The sequence below is a fragment of the Giraffa tippelskirchi genome, chromosome 14 (assembly GCF_054371585.1).
Source record: "Giraffa tippelskirchi isolate mGirTip1 chromosome 14, T2T-mGirTip1v1.2.pri, whole genome shotgun sequence".
NCBI lineage: Eukaryota > Metazoa > Chordata > Mammalia > Artiodactyla > Giraffidae > Giraffa > Giraffa tippelskirchi.
The window spans coordinates 54644081-54671613 of record NC_137288.1 but is presented as its reverse complement, the minus strand read 5'-3'; the positions used below and the strand labels follow the sequence as shown (position 1 = coordinate 54671613).

The window sequence follows — 27533 nt, the reverse complement described above, 5'->3', positions numbered from 1 at the left end:
GCAATGTGGGAGACCAGGGTTCAATCCCTGGGTTGGCAAGATCCCCTGGAGGAGGTTGTGGTGACTCACTCCAGTATTCTTGCCTGGAGAATCCCATGGGCAGAGGAGCCTGGCAGGCTGCAGTCCTTAGGGTCGCACAGAGCTGGACACAGCTCAAGTGACTAAGCAGCAGCAGAAGCAGGCCCTGGTGGGGCAGGGGATGTACAGAGAGCAAGAGAACAGCGATCTTGAGTGGCCTGATCATACACCCGTGTAGATGAAAGCCTGCGGCACCATACAGATGTTTTAAAGGATTTCTCAGAATAAAATGTTAGAACTACCATCTTTGGAGAAAACACATGGAGATATCTGATAACTGGTGCAGTCTCCTTTATGTACTAACTACAGGTGTGGCTCAGACGGTAGACAGTCTGTCTGCAATGTGGGAGACCTGGGTTCCATCCCTGGGTTGGGAAGATCCCCTGAAGAAGGAGGTGGCAACCCACTCCAGTGTTCTTGCCTGGAAAATCCCATGGACGGAGGAGCCTGGGCAGGCTATAGTCCATGGGGTCGCACAGTCCATGGGGTCACAAAGAGTCGGACACGACTGAGCGACTTCACTTTCTTTCTTTTTTTCTAGCATTTTATACTGTAGAGGTTACTAAAAAAAAGGTTAAAACCGCACTCTAAGACATTTGCAGCAGGAGTATTGAAAAATTTAAAAGGAGGAACAAAGCAGAGTGAGAGAGGCCAGCAACCCTGACTAAATGCAGTGATATGGACCCAGGAAACTAAAAGCTGTGCCTGTTTTGCAAACAGACTCAGTGGGGTCAGCGTGGGGGCGGCTGAATGGCCCGGGCAGACACGGCTCTTGTGCTGCCTTGTGCCTTTTAGCACTTTGCAGCTGTTTTCTCTCTTTCTTTTCTTAGGGTCTCGGTGGAAATGGTCCGTGTGGATTATCTTCTTTCTCAGCAGCAAAGCTTGCTCTATGACCTAATCACAGCACACTTTAAAAATCTTTTTTTTTTTTTTAATATTGTTAAATAGAAAAGTAGGGAAACATTTTCACCTTTCCCTTTCTGTACACAGCACTCTGCAATCAAATATTGTAGAATTTATGGAAATAATTTCTCTCCCACAGCAAAGCACACTGCTGAGCCATCAGGGATACCCCATGAATCTACATAAGACCACTGAATTGTACACTGAAAAATGTTAAGATGGTAAATTTTATGTTTAACTACAAAAACAAGAAAAAAATTCACACTCACGGTCTTCATCATGACAGCGGTGGTTTCCGCTGTTTGTTTTGAGGCGGTTAATGTAATTAACATGGGTGCCAGTTCCTTGCTTACAAACATCTCCTGCAGTTATAGTTTCTGACCAGCAGGTGGCGGCACAGAGCACGGAGTCAGAAGGAGGCTCCAGACACACCACTCATTCACCATAAAGCGGGTTTCCAATCCTACACTCAGGTGACCTTGAGGTTACAAGGATGAATTCCTTGTCCTCGATCTCAAGCAGTTGAGCCGGCCAGTAGAGAGGGGCAGACTTGCAGTCAAGTCTTCAAGGTTCTGTGGAGATCACAGTGGGACACTGAGGGATGTGTGTGGTCAGTTATGAATGTGAAGGAAAATGTCACTTGATCCCCTAGAGGATGTGTGCTAACCTCTGTAAGTCACCCTCCGTCTTGTTAGAAAAGACACTGAAAGGTGCTCTGTTTCCAGCAGCTCATCTGATCAGATCATCTCAACAGCTTCGAGATTATCCACACTCTGCAGAGAAGGCTGTGGTCTGAAGGTCCCACAGGGGCCTGACCAGGGTGGAGCCCTGTCTGATCCCAAAGCCTGAGCCCTTTTCAGAAGGAACTCTGACAAGTGGGGAAAAATTTGCACCGTGTTCTCTTCCGGAAGGAAAAATCAAACATACCCATCTCCTTGTGAACACGGGCAGGTTAATCTGCATATAATGACTGATGAATTAATTAACTCTTCACTCAGTTGTCTTAGCAACTGGTTTCTTTTAGAATTTGGCTTAGTTACAGAGTCTAAAGCAACAGTTTTCCTTGTGATAGAATGTCAATCTGTGTATGAAGTTCGACACAACTTGAACCTGCTCCATGACAGGTGGGAACTATGGGCCTTTCCCAGGAAAGTTGGACAGGCTCTTCCTGAAGCTTGCAGACTGTGAACCAGGGAGAAAGAGCCTAGTGTGTGTAGTTGTCATTTGTTATTTATTTTGTCATTGGGTAGGAACCGTTTGATGAATTGAAACAACAGGTCAATTCAAGACTGATGTTCAAGAGGGAGACTCTGAGTGGGGACAGATCCCAAGCCCTTAGATACATGATTGACAGGACAGAGGCATGTGTGGAGGTGGTTCCTGGGAAGCAGGATTTTCAGAGAAACAGAGAAAGCACAAATATGGAGTGGGGAAAGGCAAGGCAAACCGGTGGGATGGACTGGAATTGTAGCAATCGGAATGAGCTCACGGTGTCAGAGTATGTGTGTCCGTGATTATCTGCATGTACATGTGTGTCTCTTGTGTGACTGTATACATGTATAACACACACATGCATCTATTCTCTTGTTCTGTCTGCTGAAAACACCCAGGTGTTAGACACACTAGTAGCTGTGAGTGTACCTCGTGCCCCATCTTGGCCTTCAGCATCACCCACCTCCCAGAGGAGCCAGAAATGGCAGAGAAATGGTAGATTCTGGGGTGTGGGCAGTGGAGTCACAAGATAAACCTGAAATATGGTTACAACAGAAGGTGAAAAAAGTGAAAGTCCCTCAGTTGTGTCTGACTCTTTGGGACCCCAAGGACTATACAGTTCATGGAATTCTCCAGGCCAGAATGCTGGAGTGGGTAGCCTTTCCCTTCTCCAGGGGATCGTCCCAATCCAGGGATTGAACCCCAAACTCCTGCATTGCAGGCAGATTCTTTACCAGCTGAGCCACTAGAGAAGCCCAGAAAATAGGAATATGCTTTCAAATGGTGGGGCATGTCCCTAAGAACACAGAGCCAGACCAAAGGCACTCCCATTGGGCCAAATCTGGGATGATTTCAGCACCAAAAGAATTAAGGTCAGTAGTGAATTCTAAGCCATTGAAAAATATAGGAATACCACATGTCCATGCCAATAAGAGACAGAGCCAAAGCAAAAACAACACCCAGTTGTGGATGTGACTGGTGATGGAAGCAAAGTCCGATGCTGTAAAGAGCAATATTGCATAGGAACCTGGAATGTTAGGTTCATGAATCAAGGCAAATTGGAAGTGGTCAAACAGGAGATGGCAACAGTGAACATCAATATTTTAGGAATCAGCAAACTAAAATGGACTGGAATGGGTGAATTTAACTCAGATGACCATTATATCTACTACTGTGGGCAAGAATTTTTTAGAAGAAATGGAGTAGCCATCATAGTCAACAAAAAGAGTCCAAAATGCCATACTCGGATGCAATCTCAAAAATGACGGAATGATCTCTCTTCGTTTCCAAGGCAAACCATTCAATATCACAGTAATCTAAGTCTATGCCCTGACCAGTAATACTGAAGAAGCTAAAGTTGAACGGTTCTATGAAGACCTACAAGACCTTCTAGAACTAACACCCGAAAAAAGATGTCCTTTTCATTATAGGGGACTGGAATGCAAAACTAGGAAGTCAAGAAACACCTGGAGTAACAGGCAAATTTGGCCTTGGAGTACAGAATGAAGCAGGGCAAAGGCTAATAGAGTTTTGCCAAGAGAACACACTGGTCATTGCAAACACCCTCTTCCAACAGCACAAAAGAAGACTCTACACAGGGACATCACCAGATACCGAAATCAGATTAATTATATTCTCTGTAGCCAAAGATGGAGAAGCTCTATACAGTCAGCAAAAACAAGACCGGGAGCTGACTGTGGTTCAGATCATGAACTTATTTCCAAATTCATACTTAAACTGAAAAAAGTATGGAAAACCACTATACCATTCAGGTATGACCTAAATCAAATCCCTTACGATTATACAGTGGAAGTGACAAATAGATTCAAGGGACTAGATCTGATAGACAGAGTGCCTGAAGAACTATAGGCGGGGGTTCGTGACACTGTACAGGAGGCAGGGATCAAGACCATTCCCAAGGAAAAAAAAATGCAAAAAGGCAAAATGGTTGTCTGAGGAGGCCTTACAATAGCTGTGAAAAGAAGAGAAGTGAAAGGCAAAGGAGAAAAGGAAAGATATACCCATTTGAATGCAGAGTCCCAAAGAATAGTAAGGAGAGATAAGAAAGACTTCCTCAGTGATCAGTGCAAGGAAATAGAGGAAAACAATAGAATGGGAAATACTACAGATTTTCTCTGTAGTATTTCTCTTCAAGAAAATTAGAGATACCAAGGGAACATTTCATGCAAAGATGGGCACAATAAGGGACAGAAATGGTATGGACCTAACAGAAGCAGAAGATATTAAGAAGAGGTGACAAGAATACACAGAAGAGGTATGGACCTAACAGAAGCAGAAGATATTAAGAAGAGGTGACAAGAATACACAGAAGAACTATACAAAAAAGATCTTCATGACCCAGATAATCACAATGATATGATCATGCATCTGGAGCCAGACATCCTGGAATGTGAAGTCAACTGGACCTTGGGAAGCATCACTATGACCAAAGATAGTGGAGGTGATGGAATTCCAGTTGAGCTATTTCAAACCCTAAAAGATGATGCTGTGAAAGTGCTGCACTCAATATGCCAACAAATATGGAAAACTCAGCAGTGGCCACAGGACTGGAAAAGGTCAGTTTTCATTCCAATCCCAAAGAAAGGCAATGCCAAAGAATGCTCAAACGACTGCACAGTTGCACTCATCTCACACGCTAGCAAAGTAATGCTCAAAATTCTCCAAGCCAGGCTTCAGCAATACATGAACTGTGAACTTCCAGATGTTCAAGGTGGATTTAGAAAAGGCAGAGGAACCAGAGATCAAATTGTTAACATCTGTTGGATCATTGAAAAAGCAAGAGAGTTCCAGAAAAACATTTACTTCTGCTTTATTGACTATGCCAAAGCCTTTGACTATGTGAATCACAACAAACTGTGGAAAATTCTGAAAGAGATGGGAATACCAGACCACCTGACCTGCCTCTTGAGAAATCTGTATGCAGGTCAGGAAGCAACAGTTAGAACTGGACATGGAACAACAGACTGGTTCCAAATAGGGAAAGGAGTACGTCAAGGCTGTATATTGTCACCTTGCTTATTCAACTTATATGCAGAGTACATCATGAGAAATGCTGGACTGGATGAAGCACAAGTTGGAATCAAGCTTGCTGGGAGAAATATCAATAACTTCAGATATGCAGATGACACCACCCTTATGGCAGAAAGTGAAGAAGAACTAAAGAGCCTCTTGATGAAAGTGAAAGAGGAGAGTGAAAAAGTTGGCTTAAAACTCAACATTCAGAAAACTAAGATCATGGCATCTGGTCCCATCACTTCATGGGAAATAGATGGGGAAACAGTGACAGACTTTCTTTTTTGGGGCTCCAGAATCACTGCAGATGGTGATTGCAGCCATGAAATTAAAAGATGCTTGCTTTTGGGAAGAAAAGTTATGACCAACCTAGACAGCATATTAAAAAGCAGAGATATTACTTTGCCAACAAAGGTCCATCTAGTCAAGGTTATGGTTTTTCCAGTAGTCTTGTGTGGATGTGAGAGTTGGACCATAAAGAAAGCTGAGCACCGAAGAACTGATGCTTTTGAACTGTGGTGTTGGAGAAGACTCTTGAGAGCCCCTTGGACTGCAAGGAGATCTAACCAGTCCATCCTGAAGGAAATCAGTCCTGAATATTCATTGGAAGGACTGATGTTGAAGCTGAAACTCCAATACTTTGGCCACCTGATGCGAAGAACTTACTCATTTGAAAAGACCCTGATGCTGGGGAAGATTGAGGGCAGGAGGAAAAGGGGACCACAGAGGATAAGATAGTTGGATGGCATCACCAACTTGATGGACATGAGTTTGAGTAAACTCCAGGAGATGGTGATGGACAGGGAAGCCTGGCATGCTGCAGTCCATGGGGTTGCAAAGAGTCAGACCCGACTGAGTGGCTGAACTGAACTGATGCCAATAAGAAAGAGATAAAGCGGGGAGAAGGGTAATATTATCAGTCATGGAAAAATGAGAACCCTCTTAGTTCTTGGTTCCTTTTCTTCCTCCCTGTTGGCCTGTTGGGTTTCATTTGTGTGCAGTTTATCATCTGTCTCCCCAGGTGCTTATGCAGTGCTGACCCCATGCCAGGTGCTGCCGCAAGGAGACAAGACTCACACTGTCAGGGTGTGGGTTCCCTTCAGTTCAGTCGCTCAGTCGTGTCTAACTCTTTGCCCTTCGGGGCGATTATTTATCCACAGGCCGGCCGGAAGTCATGCTTGTTAGAAGCATGGCGGAGACCAGGCCAGTTTTTGGTGAACTGATGACTGGCCAACCTGGAGGCGGGATGCCTTGCCTGGGACAGAGAGGACAGGAGCAGTCACGCAGAAAGGACAGGTGCATGACCTGTCCAGGGATGTAGTTTCGCACGGGCACACAGAGCAGTTATTCCCAGAAGAGAGAAAAGGGACCGCACCAAGGAGGGGCTGCTGGAGGAGCCACCAACACTGGGGGAATGGATGCAGCTGTGTGGAGGTGCGCGCGCGGGTGTGTGTAGGTAAGAGCCCGGTCACTGGGGTTCCCGCCTCCGGGCCCAGCTCTGCCACCGGTCGGCCATCCGTCGCCTTCATCTCTCTCCCAGCATCACCATTCACACCTGGGAGCTCAGATCAGCAGGTTTCCCTGCTACCGGCGGCGGGCGGGCAGTGAGGATCACGGTTTGGGAGCGGCCGCCGCTCGTGCATCAGGTTTCCCACGCCGCAGTGCCACCTGGCGGCGCCTCAGGAACGACCTGAGGCAAAATGGCATTATTTTCTATTGAACAGACAGCCCTGCAGGTTAGGACCGCAGGCGCAGAGTTACCTGTGGTTAGGAATGATAGGCTCCAGAAGCTGGAATATTTAAGAGGCTACTACTTAAATTGTTGTGTTGCTACTATTACAACACAACAACAGAAAGACAACCCAGTTAAAGAAGGAACAAAGTATTTGAACAGACATATGTCTAAGGAAGACATATGAATGGCCCATCCGCATGTGAAAAGATGTGCAACGTTAGTGACTCTCATAGGATATAATCTGATGGTGGATTTCAGCTAAACTTTGGATGTCTAAATAGAGGGTAAAAAAGTATTCTAAGGGAATTACATATAAAATGAAGGGACTCTGCTGACAGAGGGGATCAGGAAAGTCTTGGAAGAGGAGGTGACACTGGAGATGACCTTTGAAACTGGGGTTGAACAGGACACTCAGTGGTGTGGGGGAGAGGATTCCAGGGTAGAGGGTGGGGGAAGCCAAAGGGCCTGTGAGCAGGTGGCACAGACTGTGTGGCAGGTCCACCCATAGGCAGAAGGGAGTGGGCCTTGAGAAATCAGTGGGGGGGGTGTGTGGAGATGAAGGGTATAAATCCCTAGTTATGAAACAAAGCCCCAGGATGCAGTGCATAGCACATGACTACAGTTAGTAACACTGTTCTGTGTACTTGAAAACCACTAAGAAAGTAGATCTTAAAAGTCCTCATTGCACACAACTTTTTAGGTAACTGTGTGGTGATGGGTATTAACCAGACTTATTGCGATCACTTCACAATATAAACAAATATCGAATCATTTTGTTGTACTCCTGCAACTAATGCAACCTTTTCTGTCAACTGTATCTCAATTAAAAAATACTAAAACAAAGTAACCTCCTAAGAAAAAAGAAAAGTTTGCTACTTGACCCTGTCCTCTTTAGCCTCATAGCAGAAACAGAAAAAAATACAAAGAAGTCAGTGTCTTTTATCAAAGACAACAGGAATGAATTTTCTCGAATTTCGAGAGGCTGGAAGGTCCAAGAGGGAGGTGCTGGCAGGATTGGTTCCTCTAGAGGCCTCTCTCCTTGGGTTGTAGACACCCACCGGCTTCTCCCTGTGTCTGTCTTCACATGGTCATCCCTGTGTCATGTCTGTGTCCAAATTTTTTCTTTATAGTAGGATATATAAGGATACCCATCAGGCTGGATCAGAGTCCACCCTAATGACCTCATTTTACTTTTTATGATTATTTTTGGCTGTGCTGGGTCTTCTTTGCTTTACGAGGGCTTTCTCTAGTTGCCATAGGCAGGGGGTACTCTTTGTTGTGGTGCGTGGGCTTCGCATTGTGGTGGCTTCTCTTGTAGCTGAGAGCAGGCTCTAAGTGCATCAGCTTCGTAGCTGCATCCCTTGGGCTCAGTTGTTGTGGCACACGGGCCTAGTGGCCCCAAGGCTTGTGGAATCTTCCCGGACCAGGGATGGAACTCGTGACCCCTGCACTGGCAGGTGGATTCTCATCAACTGCGCCACCAGGGAAGACCTTACTTTAATTAGCCCTTTCAAGGCTCTGTCTCTGAGTACAGACGTTGGGGGCAGACTGAAAGGCCATTTTATATAAGGGACTTGGGCATCCTCAGGTTTTGGTATCTGGAAGGGCCCTGGAACCAGTCCCCTGTGGATTCCTGATGGCAGTGACCACGGTGTGACTCAGGTTGTGACCACAGTCTTTGGGTGGTGGGTTGACTTGCAGGATATGGAGGTCACCGCAGAAACCCGTCCTCTGTTTTTCTAAGTGAACACTCAGCTGCACTTGATGGAATTGGGCAGTGTTTGCTCCCAGGCTGACACACACAAATTGAGGTCACAGATAAATGGGCGGGGGGCCCGCCCCGGGGCACAGTGGCATCGCGGAAGCCCACCTCCCTGGATGCTCTCGGCTCCACACTTACCAGATCACGCCCTACACTGAGGCCACGGCCGAGTGGGACCAGCGACCCTGGCCTTCAATAATGAGCCCGTCCAAGCTCATGATTGTGCCCAAGCTCAAAGGGGAGCTGTTTCTTCTGAGAAAACACCACTCACCAGAGGGGAAGTGGGTCTGAATGTTGAATACACATCCTCCATTAGTGCATCAGAGCAGCTGCGTCTCGGTTGCCTCTCAGGCCAGGTGGCAACAATCAATGGCTGGCTGGAGTGCAGGATGCGCTTACATTAAGAAATGACTCTAAAGTACCAGTTACTTCAGAGCTTCCGAGAGAGCAGATTACATCACCATCCTTCCTGGCCCGGGAGGGAAGGACAGACAGAAAACAGCCACCTCCCCGCCTTGGGGCTTTGCTGATTCTTCCCAGCACACGGAATTTCCTTGTATGTGAAAATCTCTAACAACCAAATGAGAGAGACTGCCCTCATCCCCTGGGGGGACACCACAGAGGTTGCTGGGGCTTCGGGACTGGACCATGGGGGTAGGGGTGAGTTCCGAGGTGGAAAACGTGCTCTGCATCTGCCCCAAGTGCAACCTTAATACACCATTCTCTGACAAGCCCCTCAAAATGGAAAAGAAAAAAAAAGAACCCCTGGTCCACTTTTAAAACAAATCTATTCAACGAGTGTACTTTGATGTTTCGGTGACCTCCACACCACCTGCCTCTCCCAGGCCCCACTCCGTCCTGCACATGCAGTGCCCGTGGACTGGGGTGATGGTGCTGGTGTTCTTGTCTCCGCACGATGACCTGGGGACACCTCTCTGCTGACCCCTGGGCAGGTGAGTGGCCCGAAACACAGCCAGACATCCTTCTGAACACAAGCCACCCCACATCAAACGATGGATTAATTCCAACTCATGCCCTCCAGGACTGTGCTGGGGGTGTGGGTTCAGAGTCCATCCATCCTGGCCCTGGAGGCCCACAGTCCCCCTGGTTGTTCTTTCTGCGCTGTCCCTTGGCCACACCTGCTGCCTGAGTCTTGCTCCACCGATGGAACTGTGGAGCTCTGTGTCTGAGGTTATGGGTGATGACACATATGATGGACTGACACAGGGATGTGACTGCAGCCCCTCCAGGCTGTAAGGACACACTGTGAGCGTGTGGGTCTGGAAAAACAAGGCACAGCCAGAGCATCTGGAATTTCTCCTGATGTCAAAGCCCATGGGGCTCCAGGAGGCCAGGGCAGGACAAGCCAGCACACTGAAAAGGAGGTGTCCTGACTATCCACCCAGCTCACGTCCACTGCACGACTCAAGAACCAACTGCTATCTTGGTCAATGTGCGTGTGTGTGTGCTAAGCTGCTTCAGTCCTGTCTGATTCTTTGTGACCCCAGGGACTGTAGCCCACCAGGCTCCTCTGTCCATGGGATTCTTCAGGCGAGAATACTGGAGTGGGTTGCCATGCCCTCCTCCAGGGGATCTTCTTGACCCAGGGATGGAACCTGTGCTCTTATGTCTCCTCCATTGGCAGGTGGGTTCTTTACCACTAATGCCACCTGGGAAGCTGGGTCACTGTATCGTTACCATTAATTAAGAAGATATTTATCTGAAAAAAAAAAGTGATCAACCCCCTTCCCCCAGAATATTGTTTTTCTGTGATTTCACCAAGTACTCCCTCTTAGAGGAACTAGACACACACGGGGGTCAAGCCAGAGTTCTGGTTTATCCCAACAGCCAGGTACAAGGCGATGACAGCAAACGTCCCACAGAGATGGCCTCCTTCTGGAAAGATGTATTGCTGGTGGAGAAAGACCACACACACAGGAAAATAGCAGGAGATAACGGAAGGAGGCAGAAAACACAAATCCTACTCATAGTTGTCCATTTTTAATTTGAATGGTATCTGGAAAATGGATAACATCAAATGAATACTTTTCCAATCAGAGTGTACTGAACAGAGATTTACATCAACAGGAGAGATGGAAGAAGAATCAGTGGCACCTACTATGTTGTGGGACATTGACTATAGTGAGGGGTAGGGAGACCTGGCGTGCTACAGTCCATGTGGTCACAAAGAGTCGGACATGACTGAGCAACTGAACAACAATAACTATGTCATGACTATGAGTTCAGCAGCTGAAAGGTACACTTGAAGCAGGGTGAGGACCCAGCTTCGATTGCTGGGTGTTCAGACAGACGATGTATTCTGACCCCACACCCAGTCTTGTCAACTGTGTTTTTGTTGCTGGTGGCTCATGGGCCAAATCAGACATGGAGACTGTGTTTTATTAATATGTGTGTGCTCAGTTGCTCAGTCATGTCTGACACTTTGAGACCCCATGAGTCGACTGTAGCCCCCCAGGCTCCTCTGTTCATAGGATTCTCCCGGCAAGAATACTGGACTGAGTTGCCATACCCTCCCTCCAGGGGATATTCCTGACCCAGGGATCGAACCTGCATCTCTTCTGACTTCTGCATTGGCAGGCGGATTCTTTACTACTAGCGCCACCTGGGAAGCCCTATATAAATATGAGCCAATGGTTAACAATAAGGAGATTTCAGGTGAAAATGGGTCTTTCTTTCTTATTCCGGAAATTCAAGATGGGCAACACTGGACCTGCCAGTGTAAATTTAAAATTTAAATTTAAAAAAATTTTAATTTAAATTAAAAAAAATTTAAATTTTTTCTCTATATGGAGCATCTTTCACTTCACATATCCTTTGAAATGTTTCTGTCTGGCTGCACAATCACATTAAAACATTAAGTTGCCAGAACTCTGGACCTTATTTGGTTTTCTCTTATTTCTTGAGACCACAGTTCTCTCCTTTTCAAGTTAATTTGGTGCATGAAAAGAAATTTGGCTGGAGTAATTTCTAAGTGATTTCTTTCCAGAAAAATATGTGGGTGGGGATATCCTTTGAGCAATTGTATATCTGAAAATCTATTTTCCCCTCACAGACACAGGTACCACACAGACATATGCATATGCCCACAGTGGTTTAATGAGGTGCGAGAGTCTAGGATCACCATTCAGTATTTTCAGACCTCTGGCAACATTGCTCTGTCCTGAGGGGAGGTCAGCAGTGTACACGACAACTCTGCTTCTGATGCCTCCTCTTCCCTTTTCAGGTAATCTGATCTCTTCTGTATTTTTTGCTCTTTGATTCTCCAAAAACGTTTCCCTTTATATTCGAATTCAGATATTTCACTGGAGACCGCAGCTAGGTTTGTGCCGTTTTACTTGTTCATTCTTGCAATGGTGAGCACTTCCAAACCCAAGACTTAGATGTCCTTAAAGAAAAGTCTCCTTTCATTTGTAAGCAGGATCTTCCTCCATCGTAGGCTGGGTTCTCTGTGCCCCGCTGGGCAGAGAACAACAATTATTCTTCTTTAGAGCTCACAAAATTGGGGTCAGAAGTCCACGTGTTACATTTTTTCTCCCTAAACTTTAAAGGCACAAGTATTAATAGCATCAGAGACCCAGGCTTTGAGTCACAGAGCGCGTCTCCAGGTTGTTCGCTGTAAAGGCTGTTCCGCTCGCTACAGCTCCAGCTGGAAGCGCAGGCGGGCAGCGCGCTCTGCACCTTCGCGCCGGCGGCGTTTCGTCCTCTTCCCTGTGCGCAGGGGCCACAGCAGACGAATCTGAAGGAGGAGCGGGATTCTGAGGGCACCAGGGTTGAAGCCGACTCAGTGAGGCAGAGGGGCCGTATTCCGGGCTGTGAAGTTATTTCTCAGAAGCGGACAAGCCACCCCGCCCCCCCAACCCCCCGACGACCCCGCGGTAGAGGTCTCCAGCACCTGCTGTCCTAGGCGCGCTTGGAACAGCCGCCGCAACAGAGGAGGTGAGATGCTCCAGGCCCCGCGCGGGGGCACGCCGTGGGGATGAAACGAGCGGGCGCGAGATCCCCGGGCTGGCTCCTGCGTCCGTAACACGTGAACCACGGCCCGGAGGACGAAGTGTGGAAAAGAGCAGAGTCACTGGGCAGCTCGTTCGCTATCCGGTCCACTCAGGTGGCCGCTATCCGGTCAGAGCTGCTCGGGACCCGAGACCGAATCCACCCGGCCCGCGTGCGCCCCTCGCCGCGTGTGCGCCGCCCAGTGCCCGGTTTCCCGTGCCTCTCGTGCGCCCCTTGCGCCCTGCTCCGCGTCCAGTTCACCACGCCCCCCGTGCGCCCCCCGCCCAGCGCCCCGCACTCACCGAGCAGCAGCAGCCTGTGTGTCCGCCGCAGATCGCGCCTCTGCTCGCGGAGCCGGCGGTCGATGCTCCTGCTGACCCGCCTGGCCTCGCGCTCCTCCGCGCGCTGCTGGTCCGTGCGCCTCCGCCTCTCCTGCGTCGGAGTCCAGACCGGGGCCAGGTCCAAGTCCGACATCGGGTACAGGTCGGACCGCGCGCCCTCCACGGGCGGCTCCGGGTCCCCGAAGAGCAGGGGCCGGAGGCTGTGGCACAGCCCCATCTGGGCGCGGGGCGCGGGCCTCTGGGCGGGAGGGGACTGCGCGTGGACCCGGCGCGGCGCTGCGGCCGGCAGGCTGGGGCGCACAGGTGAGTCGGGGCCCCGGCCCCTCACCGCCCCCCAGGACCATTCCTCCTTTTCCGCTGGTTCTGGGGGTGGCTACCTCTTTGGCCGGAGATCACCTGACAACGAGGACCTCTGGTCTGACCGGCCACCAGCCCGGCCCCGGTTACCGTAAGTACCGTTACCTGCCCTTACCCCGTTACCGTAATTACTGCTGACGGCCCTGTCTGCCTACCGTAAATACCACTGCCGGCCCGCCCCTCCTACCGTAAATAACACCGCCGGCGAGTCCCCCACCCCACCACGCCCGTTATCGTAAGTACCGCCTCCTAGCCAGGCCCCCTTACCGTAAATGCTGCTGCCCGAGCCCTGCACGAAGCTACAGTGTCACCGTGGCCGTGGTGGTGACGCCATCGGCCAGAGCTGCCATTGCCTTCCTTAGAACTTCTCCGTGGGTTTGATCTTCGGCAGTAGGCAGTAAGAACGCAAAGCTGGCTAAAGGGGTGGGATGCCAGCGTTGAGAGCTTGAGTTCCCCGTGTAGGGTAAGGGAGTTAGAGAAGGCGAGGTTCGGAAATAGAAAGAGATCGGCACTTTACAGGAACAGATCACCTTTAAGAGGCGAGAAGGGGCAGCAGTCAGATTAGTGAGCTGCTGCACTAAACTCAAGAAAAGAGTAAGTATATATAGGCGTATATGTGGACATCTACTGTCTTAAGGGGGCCTGTTCTCCAAGGTTGTTCGGAGTAGTTATCTCTCTTTTTTTTTTTTAATAAATTTATTTATTTTAGTTGGGGGCTAATTACTTCACAATATTGTAGTGGTTTTTGCCATACATTGACATGAAGGGGCAAGGAATTCTGGAGGTCGGCCAGAGGCTGGACCAGCTGGGAGCTGGGCTTAATCAACCTTAATGTCCATTTTTTTTTCTTCGGGTGAGAGAGTTCTTTGTTTTGCATAGAATGGTGGGGAGGACCTGGAGGGGAGTTTTAACTCCAGGCTATTTTGAGCCGTGTAACTTTCCTTCATCCCTGGGTGTTACTCCTGCCACACTCCTTCACTTTCCTGCTGGTCATACACGCCAGTGCACACAGCTCTGCACACTCTCTACTCTCACCTCAAACTATTACACCTTCCATCTCGACATTATTTTCAACAAGTTCTACACTTAGTAAAAAACTGAAAGCAGGTACCTAATTGTCAACAACAACAATTGTCATGTACTATTTATATTTGCTGAAAGAATACGGAACTGCACACTGCATCCAATTTTTTAATCGCAAAGTAGTGCAGAGAGGAGCCGGGCACTTCCAGACCCTGCACCTTCTCTCCACGCCTCAGATCCACAAAAGATCCCCATTTTCTCCTAATTTCTCACATAACGTCCATAATCTTATAGGGCTTCTGCGATACATGAAAATTTTGACGTAGCTTTTAAGAACCCTGCTATAACACATGTTCTTTAATTTTGATCAAAGTGGCATGGGATGTTATAATTGATAGGTAAATATATCTAATAGGAATTCCTGTTAACAGAGCAAATTGGGCTGTTTAATGCCACACAGGCCTGGGCACTTGAATTGTATTCCTCTGGGCTGCGAACTGAGGGCAGCTAATAATGACAAAACCCGCACATTACATAGGTTGTGTGTCAAGAATGATAACTGGATCTGGTAAGAAGTAAGTGAAAGTGAAAAGTGAAAGTGAAAGTCTCTTAGTCATGTCTGACTCTTTGCAACCCCATAGACTATACAGCGGAGAAGGCGATGGCACCCCACTCCAGTTCTATTGCTTGGAAAATCCCATGGACTGTGGAGCCTGGTAGGCTGCAGTCCATGGGGTCGTGAAGAGTCGGACATGACTGAGTGAGTTCACTTTCACTTTCATGCATTGGAGAAGGCAATGGCAACCCACTCCAATGTTCTTGCCTCGAGAATCCCAGGGACGGCAGAGCCTGGTGGGCTGCCGTCTATGGGGTCACACAGAGTTGGACACGACTGAAGCGACTTAGCAGCAGCAGCAGACTATACAGTTCATGGAATTTTCCAGGCCAGAATACTGGAGTGGGTAGCCTTTTCCTTCTCTAGGGGATCTTCCCAACCCAGGAATCGAACCTAGGTCTCCCGCATTGCGGGCAGATTCTTTACCAGCTGAGCCACAAGGTAAGAAGTAAGGTATTTGCTAAACCAGATTGGTCAGGGTCTGAAATGGTTGCATAGCTATAAGGGGAGAACTTTAGATCAGAAAGTTGAAACTGGCAGCGACTGGCAGCTACTGTTTTGAGAAAGGCTGGTGGTGTCCTTGAGTCTGACACAATTCAGAAAATTCAGATTTCTCAGTGATCCAGAAACGTGTCTGGAACCACATCCACAGTGGCCACCCAGCTCCATTTTCCTGAACCAGAGCTATTTGTTTCGATTTTAAACACATTCTTGTCTTCAGTGTTCAGGCAGATGGACAATGCATGTTTGACAGGTCATAAGACAGGCTGTTCTAGTGAGCATAAAATTCATGTTAAATGATGCATAAGCCACAATGACTTACCCACACCTCAACAATTATTAGAAAAATTGGATTATGTGATCTATGCATAGAATAAATTAGAGTGAAATGTTTAATATTTATATATAACTGCTAGTAAAGTTTAAGGTTTTTTAAGTGATTTAAAATCACTGGGTAATATGTATGAACAATTTCTAATGTCAAAGATTGATTATGAATCTGAAAATAGAAACCATGAGGGGAGTCCTAGTAAATGTAACATTACAGCAGGTTGATAGAATATGTAATCTTGTGTAATCTTCACTGCTGCAGACAGGATTTTTCCATTCTTAATTTGTCTTCCTGTGAACTTCCTTTCTAAGAACAAATGGTTAGGATGTAGTGAAAGGGTGTGTTTAATGTCTTTGTATGGATATATGTTTAATTGATGAATGTGGCACTTTATTAATGCCAGTTTTGCACATTTGAACACCATTCCATTGGAAACTTCAGTAAAATCGTAGAAAAGAGGTAGGACCAATTTGGGTTCCTCTCCCCCAGGTTGGGGCTTTGTTTGATTAGTCTGATATATAGTCTGAGAGGATTCATTAAATAATGCAATGATAAATTTTATAAAAATATAGCCATTCAAAGTGAAAGCGGAGGCCTAACTTCCTATAATGCAGGATTTGCCAGCCTCTGCACTATCGATCTTCGAGGCTGGATAATTTGTTGTCTTGGGGCGTGTCTTGTGCATTATGTGATGTTACAAATATGCTCAAAGATTTCAAATAAGATGTAGGCATGACAAATGAACTGATGGGAGAATCTCAGCAGAGAAATTGAAACTGTTGAAGGGGAGCAAATGGAAATACTAAAACCGAAAAGTGCAATAACATAGAAAATTCGCTGGATGTACTTAACAGCAGGTTGAACATGAAAGAACAATTTGAAGACTTAGAAAGCAGATGTATAGAAATGATTTCATCTACAAGGTGGGGTGGGAGGAAGCAATTGAGGAGAAATGAGCAGATTCCCAGAGGCCTGTTGATGAATAATTAGAGTCCTGGAAAAAAATGGAAAAAAACAGGGCAGAAACAATATTTGAAGAAATAGTGGCCTCAAATTTCTGAAATTTGATCAAAGATATTCACTAATAAATCCAAGAAACCCAGTGAGTCACATTCAGGATGAAGACACAGAAAAATGCACATGGGCATGCACGATCAAACTGCTGAACCCTCAAAATAAAGAGAGAATCATAAAAGTAGCCAAAGAAAAGAGATCTTGTGTATAGAAAATAGCACATGGAAACACATGTATAGAAAATATTGGCTTTTCATCAGAGATAATGGAGGCTAAAAGGCAGCAAAACAGCACAGTGGAAGTACTGGAATACAGAAAAAAATCACCAACTTATCATTTGATATCTTGAAAAGTCACATTGTATTTGACTCTGCGATCCCATGGACTGCAGCATGCCAGGCTCCTCTGTCCTTCACTGTCTTCCAAAATTTGCTCAAATTCACATCCATTGAGTTGGTGATGCTGTCTAACCATCTCATCCTCTGCTGCCCCCTTCTCCTCCTGCCCTCAATCTTTCCCAGTATTGAGGTCTTTTCCAATCAGTCTGCTGTTTGCATCAGGTGGCCAAAATATTGGAGCCTGAGCATCAATCCTTCCAATGAATATTCAGGTTGATTTCCTTTAGGATTGACTGATTTGATCTCCTTGCAGTGTATTGTGAGTTTATAATATATGCAGATGAAATATATATGAAATATGTGAAGCTGTTGCAAAGGATAGGGTTGGGTGAAGGAACCACCCTCCAGAGTTCCAGTGTGTAAAGCAGTGTAGTAGTGATGCAGATACATTGTGATAAGTCACCAATAGTATCTTCTTCAGTGACAGAAACGTGGAGTGAATGCTTGGAATGTGGCTGTTGTTCTGAAGAACTGAGTTTAATCTCACTTAATTCTAATTAGCTTAAAATTTAAATTTAATAGCCACAGGTGGCTAGTGACTACCATTTTGTACAATGCAGCCCTAGAGAAACCACTGAAACATAATAAATGGTGGGATACCTAAAAAACTAGTAGGGAAATAAGACTGAAATCACACAAAAAAGAAAACAAACCAAAACCCCAAAACTTCAAGTAAGTTCAAAGAAAGAAGAGAAACAAACGATGAACCAAATGGAAAACAAATAGCAAAATGGCTGCCTTAAATCCAAGCCGTTTTATAATTAAATGTAAATGGCCTAAACTTTCCAATGAAAAGGCAAGAATTTCAGGATAAAAAAAGACTGACCTTTTTGCTGTTTATAAGAAGACTTTAAATACAGATGCAAATAGGTTGATAATAAAAAGAAGGAAAAATGTGGGTGATGGCATACCAATTTCCTGCAGCTGTAGTAACAAGAGACCAGGAAGCTTAGAGGAGCAGATATTCACTCTCTCCCAGTTCTGGAGGTGTTGGTGGGGCCACAGCTCCTGCCCGAAGCTCTAGGGAGAAACTGCCTGGCCTCTTCCAGCTTCTGGTGCTCCCAGTGTTTGCTCATCATCACTGCTGTCTCTGCCTCTGTCTTCACTGGTCTGTCCCCTGTGCCTGTGTGTGTCCTTTTCTGTCTCTTTGTATACAGAGTCTCACTGGATTTGGGTTCCACTCTAATCCAATATGATACCATGTGTGGGTTAAACAGTGTTTCCCAAAACACTATTTTCTTAGCTCTTATTAAAATTAAAAAAAATCTTATTCCTATGATTCTGTTTCCATTCCTGCTGCTTGATCGATCGATCATTCAATTCAGGCCAGATCTATGAGCTCCCCATTAGAGTTGATGGGACCTCAGCTTTGTAACACCCCTGCTTTCTCCCTGCATGCCAAACCTCACCCTTCAGTTCGCTTCTTAAAAATGTATTTCTACTGGAGCACAATTGACTTAAAATGTTGTGTTAGTTTCTGTGTTTAGTCACTCAGTCGTGTCCGACCCTTTGCAACTCCATGAACTGTAGCCCTCCAGACTCCATCCATGGGGTTTCTCCAGGCAAGAGTATTGGAGTGGGTTGCCATGCCCTTCTCCTGGGGATCTTCCCAACCCAGGAATTGAACCCAGGTCTCCTGCATTGCAGGTGGATTCTTTACCATCTGAGCCATGTACAGCAAAGTGACTCTGTTATATATGTGTATTTTCCTAATTTTTTCCATTATAGTTTATTGTGCTAGTGCTAAGCCACTCCAATCGTGTTCGACTCTTTGTGACCCTATGGACCATAGCCTGCCAGGCTCCTCTGTCCATGGGATTCTCCAGGCAAGAATACTGGAGTGGGTTGCCATTTCCTTCTCCAGGGCATCTTTCCAACCCAGCGATCGAACCCACATTGCTGGCATCTCCTGCACTGGCATGCAGGTTCTTTACCACTAGTGCCAACTGGGCAGCCCTATAGTTTATTATAAGATATTGACTATAGCTCCCTGTGCTATACAGCAGGTCCTCAGCATTTATCTGTTTTATCTGTAGTAGGGTGTATCTGCTAATCCCAAACTAATTTATCCCTCCCCTCCACCCTCACATTTATTTTTTAAAGTTGAGATATAATTGACATGCAACATTTTACTAGTTTCAGGTGTACAATGCAGTGATTCAAAATTCTTACTTATTGTGAAATGACCACCACAATAAGTCCAGTTAGCATCCACCACCACATACAGTTATTAATACAAATGAGAACTTTTAAGATCTATTCTCTCAACAGCTTCAAATATACAGTATTGTTTACCATAGTCACCATGCTGCACCTTACATCCCCAGGACTTATTTATTTCATAACTGGAAATTTGTACCTTTTGACTCTTTTCACCCATTTCCCCCACCCCTGAACTCCCTGCCTCTGGTAACTACCAATCTGTTCTGTATCTATGAACTTGGGTTGTTTGTTTTATAGATTCCACATATAAGTGATAACTTACAGTATTTGTCTTTCTCTGACTTATTTCACTTGGCATAATGCCTTTAAGGTCCATCCATTTTGTCACAAATGGCAAGATCCCAGTATTTTTTTATGGCTGTGGTGTATATACGTATCTCATCGTCTTTATCCATTCATCCATCAGTGGGCACTTAGGTTGTTTCCATACCTTGGTTGTTGTAAATAGTGCTGCAGTGAACATGGGGGTGGATGTATCTTTTCACATTCATTTTTCATGTCCTCTCAAAAATCCCTCAGAGTTTTATTGAAATTTAGTTCAGATCAGTATTTACGTTACTATGACTAGGTAAATTCTTTTTACGATTGAGCTTCTTACCATATTATAATCACTTTTCCATTCCTCTGGGTGAGGAATCTTCTTCGTTCTGGTTTTCTGTGCTCTTATCACTAACTCAACAATATGTTCTGTACCCCTGCCCTATCTGAAAAATCACCTCTGAACACAGACACGTTAGCATCCTTACCCCCATCGTCTGCTTCCCACTTGATGGGCTGCACTCTCAGCCTGTTACAGGGTGCGGCTGTCCTTTTGGTAGAGATTTTCTCATCCCAGTATTATTTTCACCTCTTTTTAATCCTCCCCCCTATTTTATTACATAAGATTTGAAAAAAAGCAAAATTCAATTACGACATAACATTTCATCATTTAGACATACATGCTTTTTCTTAATCATTATATTTTCTTTAGGAAATATTGCAAGAAGCAGTATTAATATTGAAATGGATTCGTTTAAAAAAAAATAAGACTATTTTAAAGAGCACTCTTGTGTTCACAGCAAAACTGAGCAGAAAGCCCAGAGATTTTCCATCACTCCTGTTCCCACACATGCCTGGCCTCCTGTATTATCAACACCCCTAGCAGAGTAATGTGTGTTTTACAGTCAGTGAACATGGACCCATTGTATCACCAAAGGTCATGGTTTATGTTACGATTCACTCTTGGTGGTGGATGTGCTGTGGGTTTGGACAGACATGCAATGACATGTACCCATCATTAATTATGCATAACAGTTTCATTGCTCTAAAAATCCCCCTGGTCCTGTCCATCTTTCTTTCCCCCTAGTCCCTGACAACCACTGATGTTTTTACAGATGCCATTTTTTTGCCTTTTCCAGAATGTCATGTAGTTGAAATCACACAATTATGTAGCCTTTTCAGATTGGCTTCTTTCACTTAGTCATATGCATTTAAGATTCCTCCATATTTTTTCATGACTTGATAACTCATGTCTTTTTAGCTCTGAATACTATTACCTTGTCTGGATGTACCATAGTCTATCCATGTACCTACTGAAGGACACTTTAGCTTCCAAGTTGTCAACAAAGCAGCTGTAAACATCCATGTACAGGTTTTTGTGTGGACGTTAAGTTTTCAGCTCCTTTGGGTAAATGCCAGGGAGCATGGTTGCTGGATAGTATGGTATCAACCTTTCTTATGTGTGGAATTCCCTGTTTTCTGGTTGCTACCAGTTTTTCTTTCTTGACTTACTCCCTCTATTTTGTAGAAAAGAAGCTCGTACGTTGGAAGTGAATTTTCTGAGAACTTGCACATCTGAAAATGCCTCCCCACCATGCTTAATAGCTACCTTGGCTGTATATAGAATTCCATATGAGAAATATTTTTTCTCTCAGAATTAAGAAAATTTCTTCTATTTATTTGGCTGTGCCACGTGTTATGTGGGATCTAGTTCCCTGGCCAGGGATCAAACCCTGGCCCCCTGCATTGGGAGCTCACAATCTTAACCACTGGACCACCAGGGAAGTCTCGACTCCATCCTTTTGCCTTCTCAGCACTAATGTAGCAAAGTCCTTTCTCCACATCCTCACCTGTACCTGCTGTTTGCCTTTTGGATTATAGCTGTCCTCGTGGGTGTGCCATGGACTCTGTGGTTTTGATTTCCATTTCTCTGGTGACTAGTGATGTTGAGTCATTGATTTTTAAAGTCGGCTCTCAAACTCTTCACTTCCCGTTGCTATTTCCCCTTGGTTATTGTTCGGATGTCTGCATCTATAACCAGCTAAAAATACAAAATCATCCTGCCCTTGCTCACTGGGGACTAGCTTTCCTTGCCTCTCTGAGGATATTAATGAGAATGTTGTGACATTTGCTCATTCTTGAATCTTTGTATGTTTGATTTAGTGTCTTCCACTCTATTTTCCCTTCAAAATTTCCAGCCATCCTTTGAACTTCAGAGCATGTTGAAAGCCCTGTGCCTGTGGGCATTACAGGTCCCCAGGGTCTTCCCTGCAGGGTGGTGTGGCCAGTGGATTCCCACAGCTGAGTGTCTGTGGTCCAATTCTCCGAAGTTTCCTACACGCTTCTGCCCAGAGGGTCTAAGCTGGAGCTTGGGCGCTTGCATGCTAACAGCTTTGTGGCGGGGACTCATCATTCAGTGTGTAAACTTTCAGCAAATCCCCCTATTTTCACAATTGCAATCCCTCCTTCAGTGTCCAGCCTAGGCCAGACATCCTGATTTACCTTGCCGAAGAACAAGGCTCAGGGCCCTGGCTGGTCCAGGCGAGGGGCAGTTGTTCAGGGTGTTGAGTGGTAGAGAGGATGGAGGGATCTCACTGCTTCATGAAAGCTCTATGGCCCTATAATTAGCCTCATTTCTGGATCTATTGTGTCTGTTACATTCTTGCATTGTTGGGAGTCGGGTGCTCTGGGACACCTCCCCTCCACCTCGCCTCGCTCTCTGCTGATTCAGCCTTCTTGGGCCTCCATCTGCCTTTCTGGCTTCCAGAATTTTGTTTTCCTCTCCTACACACTTTTTAGGTTTCTTCCAATCTAGTGGGATTTGTTAAATGCTCTTGATCAGTTTTGAAATAGACACCAACATGAAGAAGCAGCAACACACTCTGTCCCTGTTGGGTCACAAAAGCCGCATATGATAACATGATATCAAAGAGGCCCTACTGTGTCCCTCTTTGGCTTAGATGGTAAAGAATCTGCCTGCAGTGCAGGAGACCTGGGTTTGATTCCTAGGTGGGGAGATCCCCTGGAGAAGTGGCTACCCACTCCAGTATTCTCGCCTGGGGAATTCCATAGACAGGAGCCTAGTGGGCTACAGTCCCTAGGGTCACAAAGAGTCAGACACGACTGAATGACTAACACTTAAAAAAAGAATAGGACATTGTCATCTGACAGTGTGTACCAAACCAGGCCTGCTCCTTTGTCACCAAGACTTATCAAATGGAGAAGCCAGTCCAGGTGAGCTTTTGTCTTGACACCAAAGTGATGGCTGGAGGCTAGTTTGGTTCATCTAGAAATGGTACAGTGGCCTGCACATAAGTCAAGAGAACAGAAGCCTCATCTTCTCTCGGCCATATGTGCCAGCCTATGTTCACTCAATACTGTGTCTCTTGTTTTCTCTCCGGGGGTGTCTCTGTTCCCAGCAGAGGCTAGCTCCCTGTGTCTGCCCAGGGTCACTCCCTCCCACCGTCTCAAGCAATTTGCCTTCCTGCAGTTACCTCCTCTCTTTCTCTTGAAACATTCTGAGTAGGAACTTAGGCCTCAGCCCCTCCCTCTTCCAGCCCCTTCCTTCTGGCCCCTGCACCTGCTGACCACCGGCTTGGCCCTGGTTCAGGTCAGTGAGGCCTCTGTGCTGCACACCTACCGGGCACGTCTGTGTCCCCATGGGACCCAGCAACTCTCAACACAGTTCTGAGAATGTGCCTTGCTTTTTGTGACCACAGTCTTCCCCATTTCCTTTCTTTTCTTGTGGCTACTCCTTGGCCTCCTTTGGGTCCCCGCACCTTTGGCCTTGTCTCCTTTGTCAGTAGTGCTGAGTCTCCAGGTGCAGCCCTTTCCAGGTCGTGGTTAAGAAATCCAGCCCCTGGTTTAAATCCTGCCTGCATGTGGATGACCCCAACTTCCAGGTGCCTGTATTTCATGAGCTGCTTGGCATCTCCCCTTGGAAGCCTGATGGTCATCCCACTTCAGCCTGTGCAAATGGAGTGCCTACTTCTCCCCCCAAACTCATTCCTTGTTCTCTCTTCCTTGGCTCAGGTGAGGAGACTGGGCCTCGTCCCTTGCTCACGACAGACACGTGGAGCCTCCTCTGTCCCCCATCCTGTCGTGCTCCTGTCCATCTGTCCATCAGGGATCAAGTCCTGTTGCGTCCTCCCCTGTGTCCCTCCATGTATACCACCCCTACCCTGGGTCACATCATTACTGTCTTTCACTTGTATTTTCTTCCTTTTTCAGGAGGCTGGTCTGAGTGTCTGCTTCCACAGGGGCTGCAGGAATCTTGTAACGACGTAAATCCACCGATGTCACTGCTCCTCACAAGCCTGCAGTGGTGCCCTCTGCATCTGGGGTCACCTCGCCCCTGCCCTGGCTGTGCTCCTGCCTCAGCTGGTCTCTGCTCCCCTCTATAATGTTCATTGTCCACAGCAGGTACTGGGCCATCCTCACTGGCTGTGCTTCTGTGCTTTAAACTCTAAGGGCCAACCAAGGTCACTCCTACCTCAGGGCCCTTGCACCTGCCGATTTCTTGCCTGGAGAGCTTCCCCAGGTGGCCAGCAGCTCCATGGCCGAGTGGCTGGCAGTTGGGAACAGGTTCTGGATCTGGGCTCCGTGGGGGTGGAAGCTAGTTTTTCTAGGTCACCATATCCCTGTGTCCAGTAGGGTGAATGATTTAATCATCACTTCCAAAAGGGAGGGCACACAGTGCCGAGAAGTGTTCAGAAAGACAGCAGGGTACCCTAGTCCCCACGCCACCTCACCTCCCCTCTCCGAGCCGGGGCTGCATGGCCATCCATGAGAGGAGGCTCTGACCACAGCAGTGTGGCTGCATCACAGGTGTTCACAGTAACATAGCAAACTCGTGGAGGTGAGGCTGGGAGGGAAGGGGCTGGAGCTGGCTTCCCGCGCCTCCTTCCAGCCCCTGGTCAATGACATCGGGTCGGGGATTGAGACTGGCTGTCGTGGGAGTGTTTACGTCATGGAAACTAGCAAATGCTAGACATCAGGACTTTTTTTTTTTCCCCATGGAGATCCTGGTTTACAGTGCATGCCTGGGAATTCATTCAATCTAGGGGAAACAGGGTCTCTCAGTGGAGGCTGGCTGGGTTATAGGAAGATGCATGCTATTCTCTGCAGGCTTGAGGTTGGGCTACCAATTCCTCTTTCTCTTTTTTTTGGTGTTGGGGCACGAGGAATCTTAGTTCCCTAACAGGGATTGAACCACTGGACTGCCAGGAAAGTCCCTATCTTTCATGCTGGGAATCATCTTGGGTGGGGTCCCCAGAAGCAGACCCTGAGAGATTTGGATGTGAGGGACTTGTTAAGGAAATTCTTCCAGGAGAAGCTGATGAGAAAATGGGGGCCAGGCCTGGTGGGCTTTTCAGGGATGTGTGCACCTTGTCTCACCCCAGGGGCCTGGATGTGGGTCACAGGGACCTTCAGTTCTCAACACGCAGTCCAGAGGTCATCTCTGAAGGAGGTCGCAGAAGAGGAAGCTGGGGACAGACTTTGGTTCCTAGAAGCTGGGCAGAGGGTCACCAGGGTGGCTCTGGAGGGGAGACCCCTCTATCCTTACTCCTTGGTCCTTGGCCCACTATCCTTACCGGTCTGTGCAAGGCGCCCCCCGCCCCCCTCACTTTCCTTCCCCACCTTGTCCTCACCCCACCCCCTGTGAGCGTGCACTGGCCCCCAGGCTCAGGGGCCGGAATGAGGTGCAGACCCATCACAGCCCGCTGCAGAGGGCACCTGGAAGATCACATGTACAGGTATACCTGTGTGTGTGTGTGGAGGGGGCAGGGATTCAGGCAGGCTGGGTTTCCTGTGGGGACCCACCCAGACTGGGTGCGGTGAGGAGGAGAAGGGTGGCTCCACCCTAGGACTCAAGAGGCAGCTGCACCCTGCAGGAGCTTGCATTGCCGTGGGGGCTGCGGGCACAGAGGGCAGGTGACAGGCCAGCAGGTCCCATAAGCAACACACCTGCCACACTGGGAAGTGCGGCTGTGGGGAGTGATCCGTCAGGGTGAGGGTCTCCAGGGAAACCAGGGGGTGGCTCATCAGCTGTCGGAGCGGCTGCACCCTCTGCTGTAAGGGTGCCTCTGTTCTGGGCAACACAACAGCGCCCAGGAATCAGCTCGGGCTTAGGGCAGGTGGTTGAGGGGGGGTGAGGTGGGGGGGAAGGGGGGGTGAGGCCCTGGGCCATACACATGTTCCCCTTCACTCCCAGCAGAGGTGCTCACAAGTGCCTGGTGACAAAGGAGACTCAAGAGTGAGATGGGGCTCCGGGGTGAGGGGAGGTCAAGTCTGTTAGGAGACGGAGTTGGTCATGTGAGCGACGAGCTCCCTTCAGCACCTGCTCCGGGGAGGCCCTGCCCACCCCCTCATCTGATGGGGGCCTTGGGTCCCTGCCTCCAGGCCCTCCTCTCCCTGGCCTTCCCCAGGTGTGGCCAATGCCGCCCGCACCCCCACAACTCCTGCCATGCCTAACTGGGTCCAGAAGGAGCCTTGACCTTGGGTAACTAATGTCAGAGTCAAGATGTATAAGAGAGTCTCCAGTCTCAACTTTCAGACACAGGGGCATCCAGGGCCCAGGGGCTACAGGAAGCCTGTCTGCAGGAGAGAAGATAATAGAGGCTGGGGGCCTTTTGGGGCCCAGCTGTGACCCTGGGTCTGGGTTATGAGAGATAGGCCCATGAGCAGTGCAGCCACAGGTTTGCTTCTCCCATTTTCTGTCTTTTGGGACTTCCTCCTGGCTGGGGACCCTCTGTGTGCATCCCCCCAAGGACTGGGACATCCTGGAGGGGCCACGTCTCTCATCACGTCTGTACCCGTCTTGTGGCGCATGAGGGCTCAAACAGAGTTTTAAAACAGGACGCTCGCGGCCCTAGGGATGGGAACGTCCCTGGTGTCTTGAACACAAGACAGTGTTGACCACGTTGGGGGCGGGGAGTCTGATCACGTGGATTAGACACTGGTCTACAGGGAGGTGAGGAACCAGAGAACAAACTGAGCAGAATTTTCTAGCGGTTTGGTTGTGAGGGGAGGAGAGCGTAGCTGGTGTCCAGCTGCTGGTGGAGGGTGAGGACACAGAGATGGGCAGGGCTCCTGGACCCAGTGGGCCCAGCTGGGAGAGCGTGGGTGTCCTGGGCAGAAGTTGGCTTTGTTATTGTCCCCATCCTGACTATGCAGAATGTGAAATGATCGGTCCCTGGACATGGAGTCAGGATGTCACAGCTGGTGGTGTTTGAGGCAGAAGGGCTGGCAGGCCCCAGACTAGACCCCAGACCAGCCTTGCCAGGGGTCCCCCAGCCAGAACAATGCTCTATAGCATTGACCTTTTGAATAAGTAATTTTGTGTGACCCTGAGCTTTTGGCAAAGTAGTTAAGTGTGTCCTCAAAGTCCTGAGTCTCTGATGGAGGCTGTTTCCCAGTTCTGGGCAGCCTGGAGAAACTCCTGGAAAGAGGGCTGATTCTGGGCTGGAGCCCAGAGAAGCCCAGGAGGCAAAGCCAAGATGCTGGAGGAGCTGAGGGTCTGGCCAGTATGGGGAGGGGCTGGGAGGGAAGGCAGTTCTGAGTCAGTGGCAGTTACTGGGAAGCTGTTGATGGGAGGGGGGTGGGTAAGGAGGGGGAGTTGGAACCCAGGCAGTTGGAGGGAGCTGGTTCTAGCAGCCCAAGTGGCCAGGTGCTGCTGGCATCCTCTAGGTGTGGCAGAGGGGACGTTGGGCCAAGGGCGACCGATGTCTCGTCCCC

At 47.8% G+C, this 27533-nt stretch overlaps 1 protein-coding gene and 1 long non-coding RNA gene across 2 annotated transcripts in view; both read right to left on the bottom strand.

Annotated features, from left to right (window-relative positions):
- The window catches only part of GNAL (G protein subunit alpha L), an 84811-nt gene extending 57485 nt beyond the window's left edge, over window positions 1-27326 (bottom strand). Inside the window, exons 1-8 of the mRNA XM_081561687.1 lie at window positions 27119-27326; window positions 26294-26389; window positions 26024-26087; window positions 25764-25887; window positions 25194-25302; window positions 24548-24660; window positions 13700-13847; window positions 13037-13166 (exon numbers count right to left, since the gene is read on the bottom strand). Of these exons, the coding sequence (XP_081417813.1) occupies window positions 13037-13166; window positions 13700-13847; window positions 24548-24618 (349 nt within the window). The 5' untranslated portion in view covers window positions 24619-24660; window positions 25194-25302; window positions 25764-25887; ... (1 more) ...; window positions 26294-26389; window positions 27119-27326. The remainder of the gene's footprint in view (window positions 1-13036; window positions 13167-13699; window positions 13848-24547; window positions 24661-25193; window positions 25303-25763; window positions 25888-26023; window positions 26088-26293; window positions 26390-27118) is intronic.
- Window positions 19777-22762, bottom strand: LOC145534371 (uncharacterized). The gene is made up of 2 exons (XR_014074500.1): window positions 20285-22762; window positions 19777-19988 (listed from the first exon to the last, which is right to left on the bottom strand). It is a non-coding gene; the product is annotated as an uncharacterized LOC145534371 (long non-coding RNA).
- Window positions 27327-27533: the final 207 nt, after the last annotated feature.